General features: G+C 41.3%; 2 protein-coding genes and 2 non-coding genes across 6 annotated transcripts; 1 reads left to right on the forward strand and 3 right to left on the reverse strand.

Moving 5' to 3' along the window:
- Positions 1 to 115: 115 nt before the first annotated feature.
- Positions 116 to 4,565, reverse strand: thap12b (THAP domain containing 12b). The gene is made up of 5 exons (XM_070971245.1): positions 4,261 to 4,565; positions 3,407 to 3,527; positions 3,190 to 3,297; positions 3,028 to 3,064; positions 116 to 2,929 (listed from the first exon to the last, which is right to left on the reverse strand). The coding sequence occupies exons 1-5, from the start codon at positions 4,347 to 4,349 to the stop codon at positions 1,023 to 1,025; spliced, it is 2,262 nt and encodes a 753-aa protein (XP_070827346.1). The 5' UTR covers positions 4,350 to 4,565; the 3' UTR covers positions 116 to 1,022.
- A 571-nt stretch (positions 4,566 to 5,136) lies between these two features.
- trnap-agg (transfer RNA proline (anticodon AGG)) lies at positions 5,137 to 5,208 on the forward strand. Its single transcript has one exon. It is a non-coding gene; the product is annotated as a tRNA-Pro (tRNA).
- Positions 5,209 to 5,514: 306 nt separating this feature from the next.
- Positions 5,515 to 5,586, reverse strand: trnap-cgg (transfer RNA proline (anticodon CGG)). Its single transcript has one exon. It is a non-coding gene; the product is annotated as a tRNA-Pro (tRNA).
- Positions 5,587 to 5,768: 182 nt separating this feature from the next.
- Positions 5,769 to 17,595, reverse strand: dyrk1ab (dual-specificity tyrosine-(Y)-phosphorylation regulated kinase 1A, b). 3 transcript variants are annotated; one of them, XM_070969940.1, is made up of 11 exons: positions 16,740 to 17,595; positions 12,969 to 13,165; positions 12,563 to 12,655; positions 12,238 to 12,426; positions 11,839 to 11,986; positions 11,448 to 11,734; positions 11,148 to 11,294; positions 10,612 to 10,752; positions 10,165 to 10,468; positions 9,803 to 9,927; positions 5,769 to 9,412 (listed from the first exon to the last, which is right to left on the reverse strand). In XM_070969940.1, exons 2-11 carry the CDS (start codon positions 13,086 to 13,088, stop codon positions 8,825 to 8,827), a joined length of 2,142 nt encoding a protein of 713 aa, XP_070826041.1. In that variant the 5' UTR covers positions 13,089 to 13,165; positions 16,740 to 17,595; the 3' UTR covers positions 5,769 to 8,824. The 3 variants fall into 3 exon arrangements, with proteins under 3 accessions (XP_070826041.1, XP_070826042.1, XP_070826040.1); XM_070969941.1 differs by lacking the exon at positions 16,740 to 17,595 and adding an exon at positions 15,875 to 16,114; XM_070969939.1 differs by lacking the exon at positions 16,740 to 17,595 and adding an exon at positions 14,816 to 14,881.
- Between the last annotated feature and the right edge of the window lie 2,448 nt (positions 17,596 to 20,043).

The raw sequence follows: 20,043 nt of genomic DNA on the forward strand, positions 1-20,043 counted from the left end.
ATTTTCCATCTTAAGGAGGTGACTAGACGGGTCCAACATTTAAGTACACATAACTGAAGCAAGAGGAAAATAAAAAGTAGCATCTTGCCACAAAGCTGGACTCAAAGTGCCTTCATTTTTGCGCTCTACACAAAAGATTTTATTAGACCAAACTGTGAACAGATTGTGTAAAATCTAACAAGTTAATGAAAACATGGTCTGGCAGCAAAAAGAACCATCTCGTCATAAATACCACAATAACATACAATTACTTCTACATCCAATTTCCTGTGTTTTTCTTTCTACAAAACAGTGCATGTTTGATCAGGAACTGCTTAAATCAAAACGTACCCTTTAAAGAGGTTAACTTTCACCACACAGGCCCTTTAACTATACAAAACACATCAAACTAGCAGTATAAGCTTTTTATGGATATAAAAAAGATGGCTTCCTATGGAGAGCCTGAATTCAGGGATGCTGCTGGTCTAACTGCTCCCTCTGGTGCTCTTCCTGCCTCATAGTCGTTGGGGATCCATGAACTTGGTTCAGTAAAAGAAATGCAGACAGTGCATGAGCCATTTGTGTCAGTTAATTGCAAAAAACCACAATCCGCCAAACTGAACAAATTAAATGAATGAAGGGGGCAAAGAGGAGGCTCGTCTGATAAGAGAGCAGCCTGACAAAGACTCAGCGCTTTGAATATCAGCTCAAACCCACTGCCTTACAACCCTGGACGTCGTGTTGCATTTTTTCGACTCTTCATGAGGTATTGAGTATTTACTTTAATGTTTTCTTCCTGCCGAATTTGCTCACTTATTTACAATGTGGGATTACACTCAGATGCATTTAAATACATACACATTTTTAACATACAATAAAAACATGGGTGATTTCAGTTTTCTTGGGAACCTCAGAGACATCCATTACTTTCATACATCTGCATTAAAATCATTAGCACTAAAGGAGGATGTGTTTATGACTGACAGCATGTCTGTGTGGTTTGGTTTTGTCCCAGAGCAGCTGAGCTCAGCGTCTGTGTTGTATCATTTCGTCACATCTTCCTCAGCCACCTCCTCCGACTCGGCCTCAGCTTCAGGATCATCCTCTGGATACAGTCTGCAGTATTTGTCTACCATGACATCCAAGTCGTGTTTGACGTGAGTGTTAATGTTGAGCATGGCGAGGCTTTTGTTCCACTGCTTTGGAGACATGCTGTCAAGATAAGCCTGCAGCCGCTCGCTCGCTGTGGCACTTTTGTTGTCCTGTAACTTCAGCACCGGCAGAGTGGAGAGCACCTTGAGGAAGGAGTTCACGTTGGGAAAGAACTTGACATCTGGCAGCTGAAGGGTTTCGTGGATGGTGGTGGGCAGGCGCACCTCTTTGCCCCTGTGCTTCCACTTGATTCTCCAGCAGTGAAGCTCTGCAGGAAGTGTGTCTGGGTTGGGGAGGTCGTTGCGGTAAACATCTGCATAGTTCTCCTCGGTGGTGTTGAACTTCATTTGGCCCATGACGGCTGGGACCAGTGACAGGCACTTGAGAGCTTTGAGGTTGGTCTCAGAGAACATGTCCTCCACCTCCTGCATGATGCCATGGATAACAGGGACTGTCACATACTCCTTAAAATACGCCTCCGCTTGGATTTCACCCACATCGGCTGCACGCTGTTTCCGGAGAAACAGCCTCGGGACCTTCACTGGAATCCCCATTACGTTGGCCACACTCACAGCTTCCTCATACCAGAACTCATGGTATACGTCGATGTTGTCGTTGACCTCATTTAGCGAATGCAGGACAGCAGTTAGACTGTTGGCAGCGAAAAACACATCGAGTGTTTCCCCTTGGAGATTCCTTCCGAAGGCTCGTGTGAATGTGAGAACGTTCTTTAAGATAACAATGGTGACAATAATCTCGAAGTCAGCCAGAGTTTCTGCGATTGAATACGCATCCTCTACGGCGGCGTCAGAAAACTTTGCATCATCATTGTCTCGAACGTTGTCCATGCACAGCAGCAGGGGCTCCAGCGTGTCGAGCAGCACGTCAAAGACATTGTGCTGCTCTGTCCATCCTGAGCCACAGGCCTGTTTTAACGCAGCTGCTTTCTCTTCATTCTTCTGGTAGTGAGTAGAGACAGCTTTCTCTAGCTCATCCTGAGCAAACGGGATGCTAAAGAAAGCACCGATCCTCCTCAGAGTCTCCATGATGACCTGGACGTTGGGAAAAGGCAGACTGTTGGCCAGGTGGATGTTCAAAGCCATATGAGAGCAAGGCATGTGCAATGCCAGAGGATACTTCTCTGTCAGTAATACTGCCACAGCTTTCATCTTGGTGGTGGACATGCCAGTGGCCTTGTGGGCCTGACCACGGCAGTCTTCCATGCTAAGCCCCCAACGATCTGTCAGCTGGGCCTCCAGCCTCTCGACCAGTGTGGACTCATCACCATCAAACTGTATAAAGTCCAAAAACTCCTCCCGGAGGACGTTCTGCTGGTTCACAAAGCGTAAAAACAGAGGCAGGTGTTTCTCGTTGGCAAAATCAACAAGGTCACCCGTCACGAGGGAGAAGAAGCGACTCTCCCTCACCTCCATCAGCATCTCTTCCCTCACTGTGTTCTCACAGACGTCCAGGAGCTGGCTCTGCTGGGCTGCAGAGAGGTATTCTGAGTTCACAGCTGTCGCCTCAAACCGCTTCCTCAAAGCTTCATCTCCGGCATTCATGCGGAAATCTAGAAGGGTCTGGATGTTGTTGGACATGCATTCAGCTTCAAATGCTCTGTCAGTCACTAATGGGATACTCTGTTTCCCTAACATGACCAAAACCTCGAACAAGGATCTCAGGTATTCACGAAACGCCTTCTCCTCTGTGGACAGTTGAGGCTCATCGTCATTGGTGCTTGTGTTATCCTCAACTGCTGCATCTTTTTTGGAATTAAGCTGTTCAATAGAAGACGCCACTGGGGACAGAGGAAAAACAAGTAAATGAATACTAAATAAAATGAATATGCGATTATTCTACATTCATGACTACAGATAAAATGTCCTATTGACTTACATCTTCTTTCTTTGATCTTCTTTATGTCTTCTTCTGTCTGAAATTAAAAACTGAAGTTAAATTACAAATCTCACACAACCGTTGGTTAAACTATTAAGCTTAAGAGGTGCATCTAAAACAACCCAGAAAAGTGACCTAATAGGTCAGAAATATTTTTCTCACAAGTTCTTTAATCCGCTTCCGATGTCTTGTGTGAGGATTTCTTAGATGGCTTGTCAGGTCAAATATAGTTGGAATGGCTGTATCCTTTAAAACAGTCCTATAGGGGCTCTGAAAAACAATAGTCAAATAAGCCATTTTTGGGAGATTCTGAATTTTGGGAAAGCAAGTGGAAACATGCCACAGGCTGCTGGCGAAAATCAAATCATAAAACACTTACTGTTTTGCACACCATAGCCGGGTCGAAGTGTTTGGCACATAATCTGTAGTGCTTGTTCAGCTGGTCTGCTGTTTTCGCCTCCAGATCTGCTCTGCGGCAATTCTCCACCCAGATTCTGCATCTAAAAAAGACACACACCAGCTTTATGTGACACTTGAAGGACAGTGATGCACTGAGACAGCAGCTGTTTCTGTTTGTGTCTAAAAATGTAGTGGATACTCTTTAACACTTAGAAATTACAACATTGATACTAAACTTTTTCTGTGTGGTGTTGACAGACACTAATGTTATAGCTATGGAAAAAAAAAAAAAGTAAAACTATACTGAAAGCAGCTCAGAATATCAAGAAATAAATACGTGTAAAAAAAATATATATATATCCGTCTTGTTTTATTTTGAATTTCTCAAGTATGAAAGTGGTCATAGTTGCATAAAATTTAAAATCTATGAAACACAGCTGCAGCGGCACAGTATTACTGACAGTACATTGCACACAGTAATACGTTATGTGCATATTGCATCCTCCTCGAGGGTCCGAAGAACCCTAAACTCACTGATACAGTTTAAAGATGAGCCCAGATGTGCAACACAAACATCCGAGTTAGAATAGATGTCGGTGTGTTAGTAATCATATTTACGGCTCAAAATGTGCTTACATGGGTAACCTGTAAGAAAAATAAGGACAATCGCGAAAGTTATTCTCAACGTGACAACTAACTGCGTTTTCTTTGGTTTGCTAACTTAACAAATGTTATGATTTCAGTCAATCTAGAAACGTTAAGATTACAACTCTAAGCGCAGAAGTTCTACAGCCTTAATATTTAAATCCGTCAAAGTTAGACATGATGCCTTACCTCTCTGGGTCCCGTGGAAACCGAAAAAACGCCAAATCTGATTGTGTGCTCTTCCGTGTACAATTTGGGGCCGCGCAAAAATTCGGCATGCTTCAGGCTAGGTAGTTAGCTTAGCTAACTTAACTATTACCATCTGCTAACTGTACCGCTGTCCTCAGGGCCTCGTGTGGACGCAGATGATTTCTAACACTAACAGACAATTTATTTGACCTCAAATAGTGTCTGACATGAGCTTCTACACACAACTATCAAGCAGTACAGACGCGGTTCACGACACATTCACACAACCGTTGAATTTGGGGTAGATCATTTTCCAGGGCAATGCCTCACCCACAATGCACCTGATTGGACGTACCTCAACTCTGGGATGTAATTATTGGTTGCTCGTGCTACACGGTTTATTTTCTTGACCAATTAAAAGACCGCATTGTCTTCTTCTACATTGACAGAAGCTCTTCAAGGTGCACTGCTGCCATCAACTGGTTATATCGCTAGAAGACAGGAGCTAGCTGGCTACTAGGGCAGGGCGAGCAGTTTGATTGCCATTGCAGTTACCGAAGTGGATGATGTACGCTAGCTATCATGCAATGACCCGATTTTGATGCAACGATACGCCATTAACTGACCGTATGTAGTGAAAAACATATAGCTAGTATTACATTAGGTTTTAATCATCGGTAATGTTAGCCAACGTTATATATAACCATCAGTTCCTCTTAACGATGTCTCCAGGTCAGTGGCTACTTACCTAACGTTAGCTATGCGTTCATTCCACCGAAGGCTAATGCCAAAATGCCTGTTTCTGCGATCCTAGAACAGGCACAAGTCCGTATGGCGTGGCTTCTAAAATTAAATCACTCCAGAGGAAAGTCGCTTGGCTCGTTGGTCTAGGGGTATGATTCTCGCTTAGGGTGCGAGAGGTCCCGGGTTCAAATCCCGGACGAGCCCTCTTTTACCACGGACTGTGTCAGTGGTATCTAAGGTTTGTATCGAAGATAATACACAGGCATGGCACCGACCCGCATGCGGTGCAAAGAGCAGTAGATAAAATACCAACATTCAAACACCCGGACAATACATAGCATCCGGAAATCTCATAGAGCCATTACAGATGCATTAAATAAAGGTGCAACGCGTAATAACCATTTTCTCACTGCTTCTGAAATTGAGTCGTAATGATTTTTCACGTGAGCGGTTCATCAGTGACAATCTAACGGGTTTTCAACAGATTATGTCCCTGGGATAAAACGCTATGGGCTCGTCCGGGATTTGAACCCGGGACCTCTCGCACCCGAAGCGAGAATCATACCCCTAGACCAACGAGCCAGATCGTTTAAATGAATGACCGTTAAAATTATTAAATCATGTAGTACGTATGTTTACTGTGGTAGAATGATGTCTTTCTATGATGATTGCATGATTGTTACAAGGGATGAGAAGTGCACACTTTTTCGAAAGTGGAGAATGCAGATGGAGTTGTCAGAGAACAATAAAGACACACAGAGCAATTCAATTAACTTCTTTTTATATATCATACATAAGACTGTCTTAATATAATACAAAGGGCATTGTCATAAACACAGCAAAGTCTTGACTAGATCTTACAATCTGTGGATACATGGACTTATCCTTTCCCCCATGCTGTTCAATTCTATAGTGCATGTTGCATGTACAAAAAAAGTGAAAAAATGTGAAATCAAAAATGAAAAGGATAAATCCAAATTAAATAAGAGGATTTCAACTTCTGTTGGGTGTTCAGATATGTCGACAAGTATATGTGTTTGTGTATAACCCACAAACTCAACAGGCTTATGAAAGATGGAACCTTTTTTTTCAACCATGTGCTTCTCATATAACCAAAAAGTAAGGTTTGTGATGTACATGCACTTACAATATACCCTGTGAAAATTATTAAGGTTTGAAGATCTAGCTTTCCCTGTTTGATTCAAACCCTACCTCATAGTGTTGTCCTGATGTAGTCAAGTACCTTTGCCAAAAGGCAAGGTTTTGCCACTAAGAAAACAGGAGTTCCTGCCCACTGAATGGTCACCAAATTGACAAACATAATCAACATACCAGCAGGAGCAAGGTAGTGAGTTCTATACTTCCTTTATTAAAAAAATATAAATATATACATAAATTCTATTTCAACTATTAAAAAGGGGCTGCATTTCATGACAACTGCTCTAAATAAGAGGTCAATCAGCATGATCTGAAATAGGCGCACACTTACGAGTCACTGCAGTCAATTTTTTTTCTTTTTCAGTCTTTATTTTTGGAATGTTTAGTACCAGTATGAGAGCCAGTCATAAAACCACTGGCAATTTCTAAATGTCTCAAATTCTGTGGGGTATGAAAAATGATTGCAAATTTGCAATTAACCTTGACATCCAGATAAAACCCCAATCTCAATATAGGTAGCTTTACATTTGTGTTTGTGGAAATACCAAGCATGATCTCTTATGATGGTTTCTCCTTTAAAATGGCAACAGCATGACCTGTGGCCTGCCCTCAATTTGAATGGTGGCTATAGGCAGGTTTTCTGTCTAATTTCAAAGCTGGTATAATGAGCAACAGAAGAAAGAAAGCACTTCAAAATCCCTGATATAAAAAAAAATCTGGTTATTGACTAATGTTTTGAGGACATGCATGTCTGCCTAGGCAAAGCATGTGATTGTGGGCTGACGGACACCCTTTCCCTTTGAATAGGACAACAATCATGGGGGATCTGCCCTACCAAATCAGAAAAATACCATTCAACACAAACTGATTTGCCACATTTATCCTTACCCTGCCAAGACAATGACATTAAGTCTTGCTTCACGGCAGAAACTAACCAAGTTGACCAAATGATGTATGAAAGGCAGCAAAACCCTTTGAAATAGTATGATGGGGGCAAAAGAAAAACGACGACACAGAAATAGAACGCATTAGTCTCCTTTTTTTTTTTTTCTTTTTTTTAAACCATCAGCTTCTAACTTGCTACTCCGGAGCCTGCAGAGTAACTACCAAATTCTCTAACATACCAAAGTTTTAAAAGACTCCCAAAATAATCTACCAATTAAAATGGAAACAGTTTTGGTAAAACGTTGCAAACAAATCTGGCCAGAATACACAATAGCCAACGGTCTCAACAACGGTCTCCAGTTTTGCTAAAGTAATATATTGCAGCTGTTTGTATTGACGTTAAAATAAGATCTTGATAAACTTTGCGTCAAAGTGGTGAACTGCTACATTATTGGTTACAGACACCTATATGCTATAAAACAACTGCTTTGGTATAAAAACATATCCAAAGGGAAAATAAATTCTTGTAAAATTCACAGCATAATTTGAGGAGAAAAAAGGCAGTCACTTAACTCATTTTTTTCTTCAGTTTCCATGTTTTGGATGGAGAGACTTGTGCAGGTGGTTCTGATGAGGAACTACATGCAAAAGGGAAAAATAAAACATAAAAGGGTAGACTCTGGAATAGATAGTTCTTTCCACTGCAAAATCCTTAACCAGTGAATAAGATTTTCAAGGAAGTAATGTTTAGGAGGTTGTTGTGTACAATAAGACCCTGTTATGTGGGGCCCTGCTGAAGAAGAAATCTTTGTTGAGAAAGGCCTCAAATTACCATTCTTATTTACCTTTTCTAAGTTGTTTTAATTTCCTTAAAGAATTAAGGGCTGTCTAGAGAGAAAAATAGAGAAAAGCCATCTTAATTCAAATGATAATGTCCAGCTCCATCCCATTCCAAGTCCATGAGTCATAAGGCCAAAGGGTTATCTAGAACCAGCCACTGACTGTCTTCCTTTCATTGGGCTGGATCCTTTCGTCTCCCGTGCCCATCGCTGCTCTCATCTGTGCCGGGCCCGGTTGCAGCTTGCAGGACTACGGGGCCTCTCGGCCTGAGGGGTGGTGCTTCCCTCTCCTTTGACCCGGTTGGTGTCAGTATCCACCTGCAGGGTCTCTTCTCCACCCGGCCAGCACACGCTATAGGGACTCCACTGCTATGTGCTCCCCTTTAACAGAGTTACACAATACCGACCAACAACAAGAAATATCACCGCAAACACTTCCCCTCATTGTCAAGCTACAGGATTTACAAGCAGCTTTTATGAGAAATTTCACTTAAAAAGGGCAAAATAATTAAGAACCAGTGGAACAGTAATGTCAGGCAGTCCACGCTTTGAACCGAAAGAGGACGCCAAGCATTTCATCACCAACAGCTACCTGCAAACAGCTTCAAACTTCGCTCTGAAATGCTCCTTAGAAGATTTTGCCACATAATACCATATGGTGATTACTTGGTGGTTACATGAAACTGGTGAAATGGTAAGATGGATGTCTCAATCTCACTATGGTTATTCCGCAGTATTATTTTGTGCCTAATGATTGCAAAAGAAAAACTGATGAAAATTACATATATACTTTTTAACAAAGGTTTTTCTCTGTAGTAGCGGTTCAGTGATATCTCCCTTCTGACGTGAGCAGCTTTTGTTCTCAACACACCTTGTAGTAAAAAACACCACCTTAAAAATGACGCACAGGGGGAACACACAGCCAAATGTCAGTGCAGTCACGAGCTGGCCATAGAACTCTGCTGCACACACACTCCAGTCATTGGAGACTCCTCCCGGTCCATGCCCTGCCTCATGCCCAGGTGGCCTTCCGCTAGGTAGTGGGCAGGCCCTGTGTTCGTGCCCATGGAGAATGCAGGGTGCGCTGCCATGCCAGTCTCCTGCCGTGGGTTCGAGAAGGCACCTAGCCCCATGCTCAGCCCACCATTCTGACCAAAGTCAAGGGCTCCGGCAGGCAAATGGCGGAGCTGGTAGGCCTGGTTGCCATGGTTCCCAGTGGAAGAGGACGATGTAGAGGAAGAGGAGGCAGAGGAAGACAGGGAGGTCATGGACAGATGGCCATGAACCACCTCCATGGAGTCCTGTGTCGAGGAGCTGTGTGTCGGGGAGGTGTAGTGGCGTGGGCGTGGCCGTGTAGCCATCATCTGCCCGTGGTGGTGATGAGTATGTGAGTGGGGATGCAGGGCCTTAGGGTGCTGGGGGGGAACATGGAAGGTGGTCTCCTGGACTGGGTGGGTCTCTCCAGTGACTGACTCTGGTCCAACGCCACCTCCCCACACCAGCGGGGGTGGGTAAGGCTGTCTTGCCTGTCAATGTCAAGCAAATAACAAGAGTCAGTTGTGGAATGTGGCAGCACAATTTTTGGTTTTAAGTTTGTATTGCTTAAAATAATTCATAAGAACAGAATTGTCAGTTCAGGGATCATGACATTATTCATACAGAAACAATCACATTTTCATGAGATCTGACTTTAAAATCACAGTTTTTGAATTTGATCTTAATCCCATGTTGCATTAGGACCACACAATTAAGGAATATATGATCAAGCAACTTAAAAAAAAAAACACAATTCAAGGCATTTGTTTGTTACACAAATGTACTGACTATGTTTAGATCTGTTCTGATAAAACTGCTTAAACCATCAACTCCACTCAGTATCGGATTAAATTTCAGATCATTCCCGGTAACTCACTGACCTGTGGGCAGAGGCTGTCACCATCAATGGCAGGCAGGGCCGTGCCGAAGTGTCCTCCACTGTGCAAGTGGTGATGGGTAGGGTCTGATCTTGCTCTGCCACTGGTACTTGTCCCAGATGAGCCTCCTGAGGGGAAAAAAAGGCATCACAAGTGCAGCCTCAGTACTTTAATAGTTCTAATGTAATTCTTTACTGTTAATGACCGAAGTTCCACAAAATCAATTCTCTTTACCGTATAGATAATTGCAGAAAGGGGATGGAATATATTTATCATGTTGTCTTAGAATATGACAACTGATGTATTTTATTACTAGAAATGAAGGACATCAGAACATCTGCCCACCGTATTCAGGTGACAGTTACCTGAACTAGAGGAGGTGCTGGAGGTCGTTCCTGAAGACTGGGACTGCTCTAATGCGGGGCTCGTAGACACACTGCTGCTTGTATTGGTCCCCTCGTCCGCAGTCTTCTTGAAGAAGCTGTGCTGCAGGGCATAGTAGGGCTGGATGCGGCTCTTAGGGTCATAGTCCAACATCCGGAGGATCAGGTCCTTGAACTTCAAGTAGTCAGCAACAGCATGGCCAGACTCCCCCGCCCGTCGGCCACCTGGACCCCCTGTCTCCACACCCAGGATGGAGTGGAGCTTCCGCGAGGCTGGAGGCTTATACTGTTTAAGGCAGAGTACGCAAAGATTAAGAGATTTACAAAGCTGTGACTACAATCTACCCTCTAATAACTACAAAATAATTGTAGTCAGAATCTAACTGTAGAAAACTGCAAAAAAAAAAAAAAAAAGAAGAAAAAGCTCACCCTTTTGCCATCTTTGGTCTTCTTAACACTCCATGTACCATCCGAAAGCTTCTCAAAGAACTTCCTGGCTTTTGGGGCTAGGTCCATTATGTGATTAGGCGGGATACCAAGAACCTCAACTATTTTGTTCATCTGGTCCACCTGGGGGAAAAGTTATTAATAAAATGACTGTTAACACAACATTTACATTGTGCACCTGCAACTTAAGAGCCAGCACACTGGGATCCATTTTTTTATTCAATAGTTGTGAATTTAAATGTCATCAAATGTTATCCAAAGATGACTTCGCTGGCAAGACATTAAGGCTGAGGCCACAATTAAACGAGACAAAAATGTTAAGTCATGAGTGTTATCTGATATGTTTTAGGTTTGTGAACTGCAAGTCTTAATCACTGAGGTCTAAAAAACATTATCTGTAAGCTGGACATCAGGTGAAAAGTTGTAAACTATTAATGCCAATGAAACCATTGCCATTCTGAGTTATATTACAAAACATAACACAGAACCAATCCAAGTAGTATTCCAGTTCATTATACCTCGTTGGCTCCGCTGAAGAGAGGTTCTCCAGTGTGCATCTCTACCAAGATGCAACCCAGGGACCACATGTCGATGGCCAGGTCATAGGGCATTCCCAGCAGCACCTCTGGGGAACGGTAGAAGCGACTCTGGATATATTGGTATATCTACAAAAAGAAAGCACGGCCAGTCAGACCCCATATTTGACTTATCTGTTCATTACTGCCAATGTTTAGAAGCAACAATGACCACACAGTTCTCATGGACACTCTTGCATGAATTCATTTCACTGCTAAAAAAAGAAAACTGCAGCTACATACCCTTTGTCCCAGTTGGCATGAGCTGCCAAAGTCCACTATTTTGATGGCACTCCTCTTGGGGTTACAGAGGAGGATGTTCTCAGGCTTCAGGTCACAGTGGATGATGCTGAGCTCAGGCGTGGCCAGGAAGAGCAGCGCCGTGCATAGCTGCTGGGCAAACTTCCGGGTGAGGTTGAGTGAGACGCCACGGAAGTTGGTATTTCGGAGTAGGTCGTACAGGTTATATGAAAGCATCTCAAACACGAGGCAGAGGTGGTTCCGGAACATGAAGTGACGCTTTAAGTGAACTGTAGAAAACCAAATTGTAGCAATGTCAGTCAAATACAGGGAAATCATTTTATATATCTTAGATGTCTCATCAGTTCAGAGGCAAATTTCAAGGGTGCATTACCGATGTAGTATTTCATCTCGGTATCATGTTTGTTCATGAGCTCTAGGAGGCGCACTTCAATCTGGGCTTGATTGAGGAAAGCTTTCTTGTTCTTGATGATCTTAATGGCAACCCATTCCTGCTCAGCACGGTCATAAGCTTTCACAACCTAAAGATACAACAAAAGCTAGTTTTAGTGTTCCTCAAAGTTAAATCAGAATTGCTTGTTTGATAATAAACATAAACACTTCAAATGTTAAATGCACAAGAAAAATCTTTAGTAAGCAGCATCAAATATGTTGAGGTTATTTTTGCAGAGCAAAAATGAAACCATCATTTCTTTCTCCTTACTCAAGACAATTTTCTTCTGCCACATGTACTCAAAGTGCATGCGTGTGTGTGAAATTTATAATTAAGCACCTGTCCAAATGATCCTTTTCCTATCAAGGAATCAATCTCATAGCGGTCCATCCACTTCTCCCCATTTTTGACGATGTAGTCATAGTTATCATCGTCATAGCCATCATTAAAGACTTTCCTCTCTTTTTTGTGACTGGAGTCTTCACCCTGACCCTGTTGGTGCCGTCGCTTCTTTTTTGCATAATACACCTAAAAATTAACAATAACACAATTCAGACATGATGAAATGTTATATTACTCTTAATTGTTCAAAGTTTTACAATTTTGTACAATATGACAAAGAGATGATATGGATAGATTCCTTTAATCAAAAAACAAATCTAACCTCATTGATGTGTTTGTATGTTTTGATAAGGTCAATGGAGAGCTTCCTCAGGGGAGCTGAAGTTGGGTCACGAAAGCACTGGGGCATGTGCCTCTGAAGTATCCGAAGGGGAAAATCACAACATTAATAAACAAATGATATGCACAGTACTTTTGTAAGTAACAGCGTCAAATCTATATTACTACTAATAAATCCTAGAAGCCATTTATTACATGTAATTCAGTAAATGTTGCATAGGATCAAATTCCTAGACTGAACGAATATTTGAGAAGCAGCTACTCTGCCTGGTGACAGCAGCTAAAAGGGAAGTAGACTTTCATATCACATTAAGTATTGCAATTCTTGTAACACTGCACATTCAGACAAAAAGAAATCCAAGAGCTGGGGTAGGGTAGAGTTAGTATACCTGATTGGCAGTGAGCTGTGGTGTCTGGTCGCTGTACGGTAAGACCGTAACAGATTGGTCAGTGCTTGGCTGGTGGCGGTCACTGTACTGCTGGTGCGTATGGGGCATTGGAGCAGCCATCTGAAGACCAGCAGTGTGTAAAGAAAAAGAGGGCGCAAGCCGGACGGACGAAGGTTTGCATGCTGAAGTCTCTCCTCCTGGAAGAAATTAACACTGCTATGAGTTGCATAATACCTTAATTCAACGTTACATGTAACAAATCACAAAAAGAAGGAAAAAGGGTAATGCTCCTGATGTAAAACAGCGGTGTTTCCTCTTTCACACAAGAGATTTTTGGCCCAAAAATAAAACAGGTAAAGATATCTGCTACATATTGTACAGATCTTATATAAAAAGGCATTATTTGCTGCTTAATCTCAACAATTACAATTTCCTGAACATAAAAATGTCTAAATATACCTTGGGGAGTGCAAAATATATGCAAAATGTAAATTATACATCTATAATATTTACGTGTATGTGGAAATGATCAAGCTTACACTTTAACACAGACAAAAATGATCATAAGATTTTGAGAACAATAAAAAGGATTCATTCATAGTTACAATACATGTCAAGTTAATACAGAGTGTCTTTTGATAATCATGTTAAGTCAGAAAAATACATCAAAGGATAAATACAAAATAAATTATAACAGCAATATATCAACCTTTGTGAAGAAAAAGGAGCAAAACAGCAGGTTTAACAGTGAAAAGGGGTGAAAATAAAGCATCTCCACACTGTACAGTGAATCATCCTTCATTTTAAGCCAGAAGGAATCAAAAAATTATCAAATAGCATGTTCAGCTATCAGCATCTCTCACCAGACAACACAATTCACCAGTGCTACACAGTAACCACTATTCAGAATCCCAGCAACAGCACCTAATTAGCATAGCCTATCACCACAGAGATACAGCGTGATTTGGCAAGCCCATCAATGCACAGACCAATCACAACGCAGTATGCAAATAGCCTACTTTTGTTGCCAGGGCAGAGCTGCTCCCATTTTCCAATGAGAAAACAAGAAATAAACAAGAAATAAAATTGAACTTTGGCACACTTAGACGCTGCTTTCAACACAAGAGCCTGACAGCAAAATAGCTGCACAGCCCAAAACCTGCACTCCATCTGAGAGCATTAGAAAGCTGACCCAGCTTTGGAAAAGGAAAAAATACAAATCCACTGACAGAAATAAGAGGAACTGTAAGATGACAGAGCACAGGCAAAGGCTGTATTTTAAGAAACTAAGACAGATATTTTTTATATATATATATATGTCTATACATATCTATATAGATATATATAGATATATAGATTTATCTTTTTTTATCTAGTGTATTGATATATTTTAGTAAAACCTCATGATGTTAAAAGGATGAAAAAACTAGTAAAACTAGTTTCTGCTAAATTAGATAAGCCTTTAACCAAGACTTTATATTTTAATCTTTTTACACAAATTAAATTTAAAGCTCTAAAATGGTAAGATTGATTTGTCATGATGACTAGTGTCTATTTTCCTGCTTCTTCTGCTGAGACCCGAAAACAATTATGTCAAGCAAATTTTAATCACTTCGAGCTCTGTCACCAAATAAAAAGGTGAACTGCATTAAATGGAATTTTAAATCATGTATTGACCAATCATAACAACGATTTAACATTGTTTGGCTTCTCCCTCGAATTAATAATGACCTAAACTTTGTGAGTCTGGATGTCAAATTCAGAACAGCAAAATAAGTGAGAGAAAAGAAGATCTTAGGTGCACCACTTCCCACCAAAGGGTTAAGGCTTAATATATAGCAGCTAACCTGGATGCATCATCTCCTGTAAAATTTCATATCATCCTGGGAGGAGAGTCCAGCAGCAAACCACAACCCACTACAAAGAATAAAAACAGATCATTATCATTGTGCATCTTTGGTGGGGATTTTACTTCATGATTTAACTTCTGTTTGAGAGGGCGGGACAGGTGACCCCTAAAGAACAGATGACACCCCAAAACTTTAAAAAGTGGGCTCAGGGTAAATGGATGAACTTTGGGGAAATTTTAAAGTAAAGATGATATTAAAGAAGACAAGCTGCTTGTGGATCCAGTCAATAGCAATTAATGGCCTGGCAATGGAATTTTTAAAAACACAAGAGATGTAAAGCTCTTGTGAAACTGTTAAAAGATTAATAGTTATCTCAGAGAGGCTCAGACTACATAACACTAAACAAAACAAATCAGGATTAATATTGTTGTGGACTTAATAGCACAGGATCTCCTCTCAGCATGTCCATAGTCAACATACCTTTAAATTATGATGAATTGTAGGCCCTGAAATATCCTTTTTAAAAATAGGTAAGGCCAACTAAAATTACTGTACAAGATTATGCAAATTGACAAAGAACTGAAAAAGTTTGGTTTGAGCCCATTATGCAAACACAATACCTGACATCAGACTAACATAACTATAAGATGAATTTTGCCATTATAAAAAAAAATCACTAACCCTACTGGGAAAAATCAAGCTCTATTTGACCACAAAGCCATTTTGCAAGCGCACTTGTAGCTCTTTACTCTCTCCTAAACGTTTGATTATTCTTCATTTTCAGTACTGACATATGAACAGTTCCTTTCCTGGCTCGACTCATCACGGCATCAACGGGCCTATTTATGTGTAAATATAACGACAGCTAGCTTGCTATTAGTAGCCGTTTCATATTTTAAGTGATAGCTAAAGACCTCTGTAACAAACCTATGTGTCATCTTCTCACGCCCAACTGATTAGATCCATTCCAAAGCGGAATCAAATGTAACCCATCCAAAACAATTAAAAGCCCTACGTTCGTGTATAAAGACGGTGCCCGAGTAGCTCTGTACTTACAGATGATGGGGTAGATCTCGTCATGGTTGGAATTTAGAAAGCATATTCAGTGTTAATTTGCGTCCTCTTCTGCTACATATCGTTCGTGTATGCCTCCAATTCCCCGTATAAATGGCAAACGTATTCAGGCTCACGTTACCGTTAGCAGTCTAACTAGCTAACGTTGTCGTCGTTAACGTTACCCTGAAAACTGCGGGACAAGCAAGCATATCTCTCACCAATCCAACGTTAACGTTAGCTAGTGACGCTGTGCTCAGCCAGCGGGTTGTGGGGCCCATTCAGCTGGTTCGTCAACAAGTCAACGTTAACCATTAGCCAGGTTAGCCGAATTAGCTACCAGGCGTTAGCCAGGTTAGCTAGGTGAGCTTCCGTTCTGTATAACTCTAAAGCCCAAACTACACCTCCTATATAAATATACTTAAACATCGCATTGACAGTAAATCAAACGCGATGGTTAGCTAACAGACAACATTTGCTGAAATCATACAATGACAGTGTCTAATATCGCAGGGTTAACGTTAGCTGTAACGTTAACACCGTGCCAGCATGACTCTTCGTCCAAGCCCATACAATCCGTTGCACCCTCTAGCTCACAACATCCTGGAAAACTGTCCCCGTCAAACGATAAAATTAGTCCGTTGACCTACTGACTGAAAGCAAATGTTAACGCTGGCTTCGGCGGAGTCGGCACCGCCACAAAATGTTAGCTAGCCGCCATACCATAAGCTACCATTCTCAACTTCACTGTCGCGTCCATCATTGTTAACCATTCACGTTGCATTTAATATACATCTGCGAAAATGTTAGGGTGATATGTTAACCTAACGACGCCTGATGTCAAAGATAACATTTTAGAATTGCTCACCTCTGATGGCACGATCTTCATTTAAAGTCCAATAACCTGTATGATGAGGAAACTTATCCAGCTTGAGATTCTCCCCTCCCTGCACGGTTAGCGAGTAATGTTAACGTTAAATCCAATCCCCGTCCTCTGATCGGCAAACTCTAAAATTATTCGCCAGCCAGGTTTAATATGCGTTTCATCTCCCAGGCTTTGATGAACAACATCGGCAATCGAAGCAACTTTGACTAACGTTCCTATCAGCTGATGACTAGCAACATGCTAACGTTAACTAGCACGCATAACTTACTAGCTAACCTTAGCGAACTGGCTAGCTAGTTGACAAAATGAACGCAGCTAACATTAGCTACCTGCCCTGGCTAGCTGTAGCTTCTTTGGCTAGCCTCAAGCTAACAATTCTAGCTACCGCTAAATAAACGTTATGCCAAATTCTGATTTTACGTTGTCTTTGCAAATTTAGCGTCGGCCACGTCGATAAATACGACAATAAAGTTAAATCCAGAGTATTTTAAACATGAAACAGAAACCGTGTCCTCTGGTAATTTTGGTTAGGAATTTTGTGTCAATTTTCACAAAATGGCGCGCGGTCCAAACCTGCGCAGTGAACCGGCCCGGTGGACCAGAGACACGGACAACTGAGTTAGTGCGGCGCCGCCTAATTATTTCAACTATGTTAAAACGTCGGCCTCTTGATCTTCTTAATCCGATCCACTAGACGCATTTCGATATCCAAAAACGTCAAATATATATCCACTGACAGCATTATTCCGGCGGGAAGGGAGAACATTTGAAAAGACTGAGCTGGGAAAAAAACCCTCCTGACAAAATGGCGATGCTCTAGCTTGTTGCCATGGCAACTGTCAATCAAAAAATAAAGTACCCGGATGTACCAATGACGAATAAAATCTAACTGGCCAGAGTTACAGGACACATATAACTCTAGTGGTGTCCCTGTCTGTCTTTTTAACCGTGTTTGGCCTGTTGCTACCATCAGAGATAGATTATATCAGACCGTGTTTATTTTTACAGTTTGAAACGACCATTGCCTTATAACGACTCCAACTGTGATACCTCACTTGTCTCACAGTAAGTTGGCCTGTGAGTTTTGCTATTTTCTCTCCTACACTTGATGAAGAATTGAAAAATAACTTTCTAAAACTGATTTACAGAAGGGGCTGTCGACAGTATTTTAGAAATACTGAGGTCAGGACTGCACCCCTTATCACTCCAGCTGGCCATAAAGCAAAAATAAAGTTTCTATATCTCATAATAATACTAACAACAACCATAACCATAATAATGCAACTGATACTTTTTGGAAAAGTATCAGTTGCTATGTTAATTAATACACATGGTGGTATCCAAAGAGCAGGGGGCAACATGGGGGGCAGCCTCTCCCCACCGTAGTAACACAGCACAGAGAAAGAGATAGATGGTGCTGCTTTACACACTTTAATCAAATGTTATGACTGTATGTTTTTATACAAGAAATGGAGTTGCCAAATATAGTCCTTGTTAAGCTCCTAAAGATGTGATATTGCTGGAGAGAGGCTTGTGGATATGTGATTAGTTCATCCATCGAATGTTGCAACTTTTATGGTTGCATATGTTGCATTTCTTTTCAGCAAATAAAATAGACAAGAGGGAGTAAGACATTTTTAAACATGAATACAATAAAGTAAATGATTAAATTAAATAAATAACATCCAAGAAACATTCCAATAGCAAACTAAGCTTATAAGGTGGCTTGAAGTTCAGCTGCTCTGAGCATAAAAACTAAAAGTTGCCTCACCAAAAGTTTTCGTTCTGCTCTTTGGGACAACCAAAAGACTCAGAGGACTTGAGGTCCGTCCTGGTTCTTACTTCGCAAGCGTGTCAGACAAGGCTGGTGCAAGAACTTGAAGTACTTTAAAGACAAGTAAAAGAATTTTAAAATCGATACAAAAACTGACACGCAACCAAAGGAAGGACTTTAAAATAGGTGAAATGTGCTCTCTACTTCTGGTCAGCACCCAGGCAGCAGAAATTCTGGATCAATTGTAACTGATTTATGACTTTTTTGGGTAGAACTGATAGGACAGTGACGCAATAGTCTGGCCAGCTCGATATAAAAGTGTGCATTATAGCCTCTGTGTAGCACAGGGAGAGAAATGGCCACACATTAGCTGTATTTTCAGGTGATAAAAAGCAGATCTGGTCACATACCCCACATGAGCCCTAAAATTAAGACGACACCAAGGTTTCCTGCCTGTCCCCGTGCAGTAAGTCCTGCAGAGTTTGATTTTGTGGACAGTTTTTCCCTCCTTTGGTGTCACCATTCACCATTCCTGCTGCACCATTTCTTCTCCTGCCAGAGAAAAATGGTTAGCGAGCTCAGTAGCATCCAAAAGTTGTAGGCAATTTAGGTGAATAATACGTCCATCCATAGATCCACTCATCTATTCTCTAAACAGGTCGCTGATTCTGTTTGGTCATGGTGTGCCAAGTCCAGCGCTCTCTGCGAAAGAGGTTGGGTACAGTTTGGATGTCCTTTGGCTGTCACAAGGAGACACAAAACACCATACAGAAAGGCCACAGACTATCAGAGGATCAAACAGTTTCAGTCAGGCATCAGTGCTGACCACTGCCATACCGAAATAATAACTGTCCAGTCCAGGAATTCACCACAGACTGAGCACAGCACAGACATGGAAGTCACTGACCGTGTGCCACAACCAGGGGTGGAAGAAGTACTCAGATCGTTTACTCTGTTACAAGTCCTGCATTCAGAATTTCACAATCTTACTAGCATTAAATTATACTCATGTTTCAGCTCATAAAGGTGGAGCTCATTTTGATTTCTTCATATACTGCTGGACAGCATGCAAACTTTCCCTGGGGATCAATGATATCTTATCCTATAATAGCTAATATATAATATCAATTTATTTATTGATTTGTTGTATTATTCATTGATTCTGCCATGTAGTGGCTAAAGTTATTGAATAACTACAGTGGAGTAAAAAGTACAATAATGTAGTGTAAATGAATTATAATAGAAAATGGAAATACTTGAGTGAATTACAAGTACTTCAAAATTGTAGTTAAGTTCTAAATATACTTACTTACTTTCCACCATACCACAAAGTTAGTAGTTATACCAGAGCAGAGACTGGGGTGGGACTCTGAAGGTATACTGCAGTACATATATGTACATCTACACTGTAAAGTTACGCAAAACAAACATGGAGGTACACCAGTCCTCTTCTGAAATTCTGTTTCAGAGCAGAATATGTTGGCCTTTTCAAAATCATAAGGATTGTGGAGG

Source organism: Chaetodon trifascialis, chromosome 9 (genome assembly GCF_039877785.1).
Source record: "Chaetodon trifascialis isolate fChaTrf1 chromosome 9, fChaTrf1.hap1, whole genome shotgun sequence".
NCBI classification, from domain to species: Eukaryota; Metazoa; Chordata; class Actinopteri; order Chaetodontiformes; family Chaetodontidae; genus Chaetodon; species Chaetodon trifascialis.

Coding starts and splice junctions, on each gene's coding strand:
- thap12b (XM_070971245.1), bottom strand. CDS start 4,349: ATGCCGAATTTTTGCGCGGCCCCAAATTGTACACGGAAGAGCACACAA. Junction 3,298..3,406: donor CGGCTATGGTGTGCAAAACA/GTAAGTGTTTTA, acceptor ATTGTTTTTCAG/AGCCCCTATAGGACTGTTTT. Junction 2,930..3,027: donor GAAGATCAAAGAAAGAAGAT/GTAAGTCAATAG, acceptor CTCTGTCCCCAG/TGGCGTCTTCTATTGAACAG.
- dyrk1ab (XM_070969939.1), bottom strand. Junction 11,987..12,237: donor GAAAAGGATCATTTGGACAG/GTGCTTAATTAT, acceptor TTGTATCTTTAG/GTTGTGAAAGCTTATGACCG. Junction 11,295..11,447: donor CATGCCAACTGGGACAAAGG/GTATGTAGCTGC, acceptor TTCTTTTTGTAG/ATATACCAATATATCCAGAG.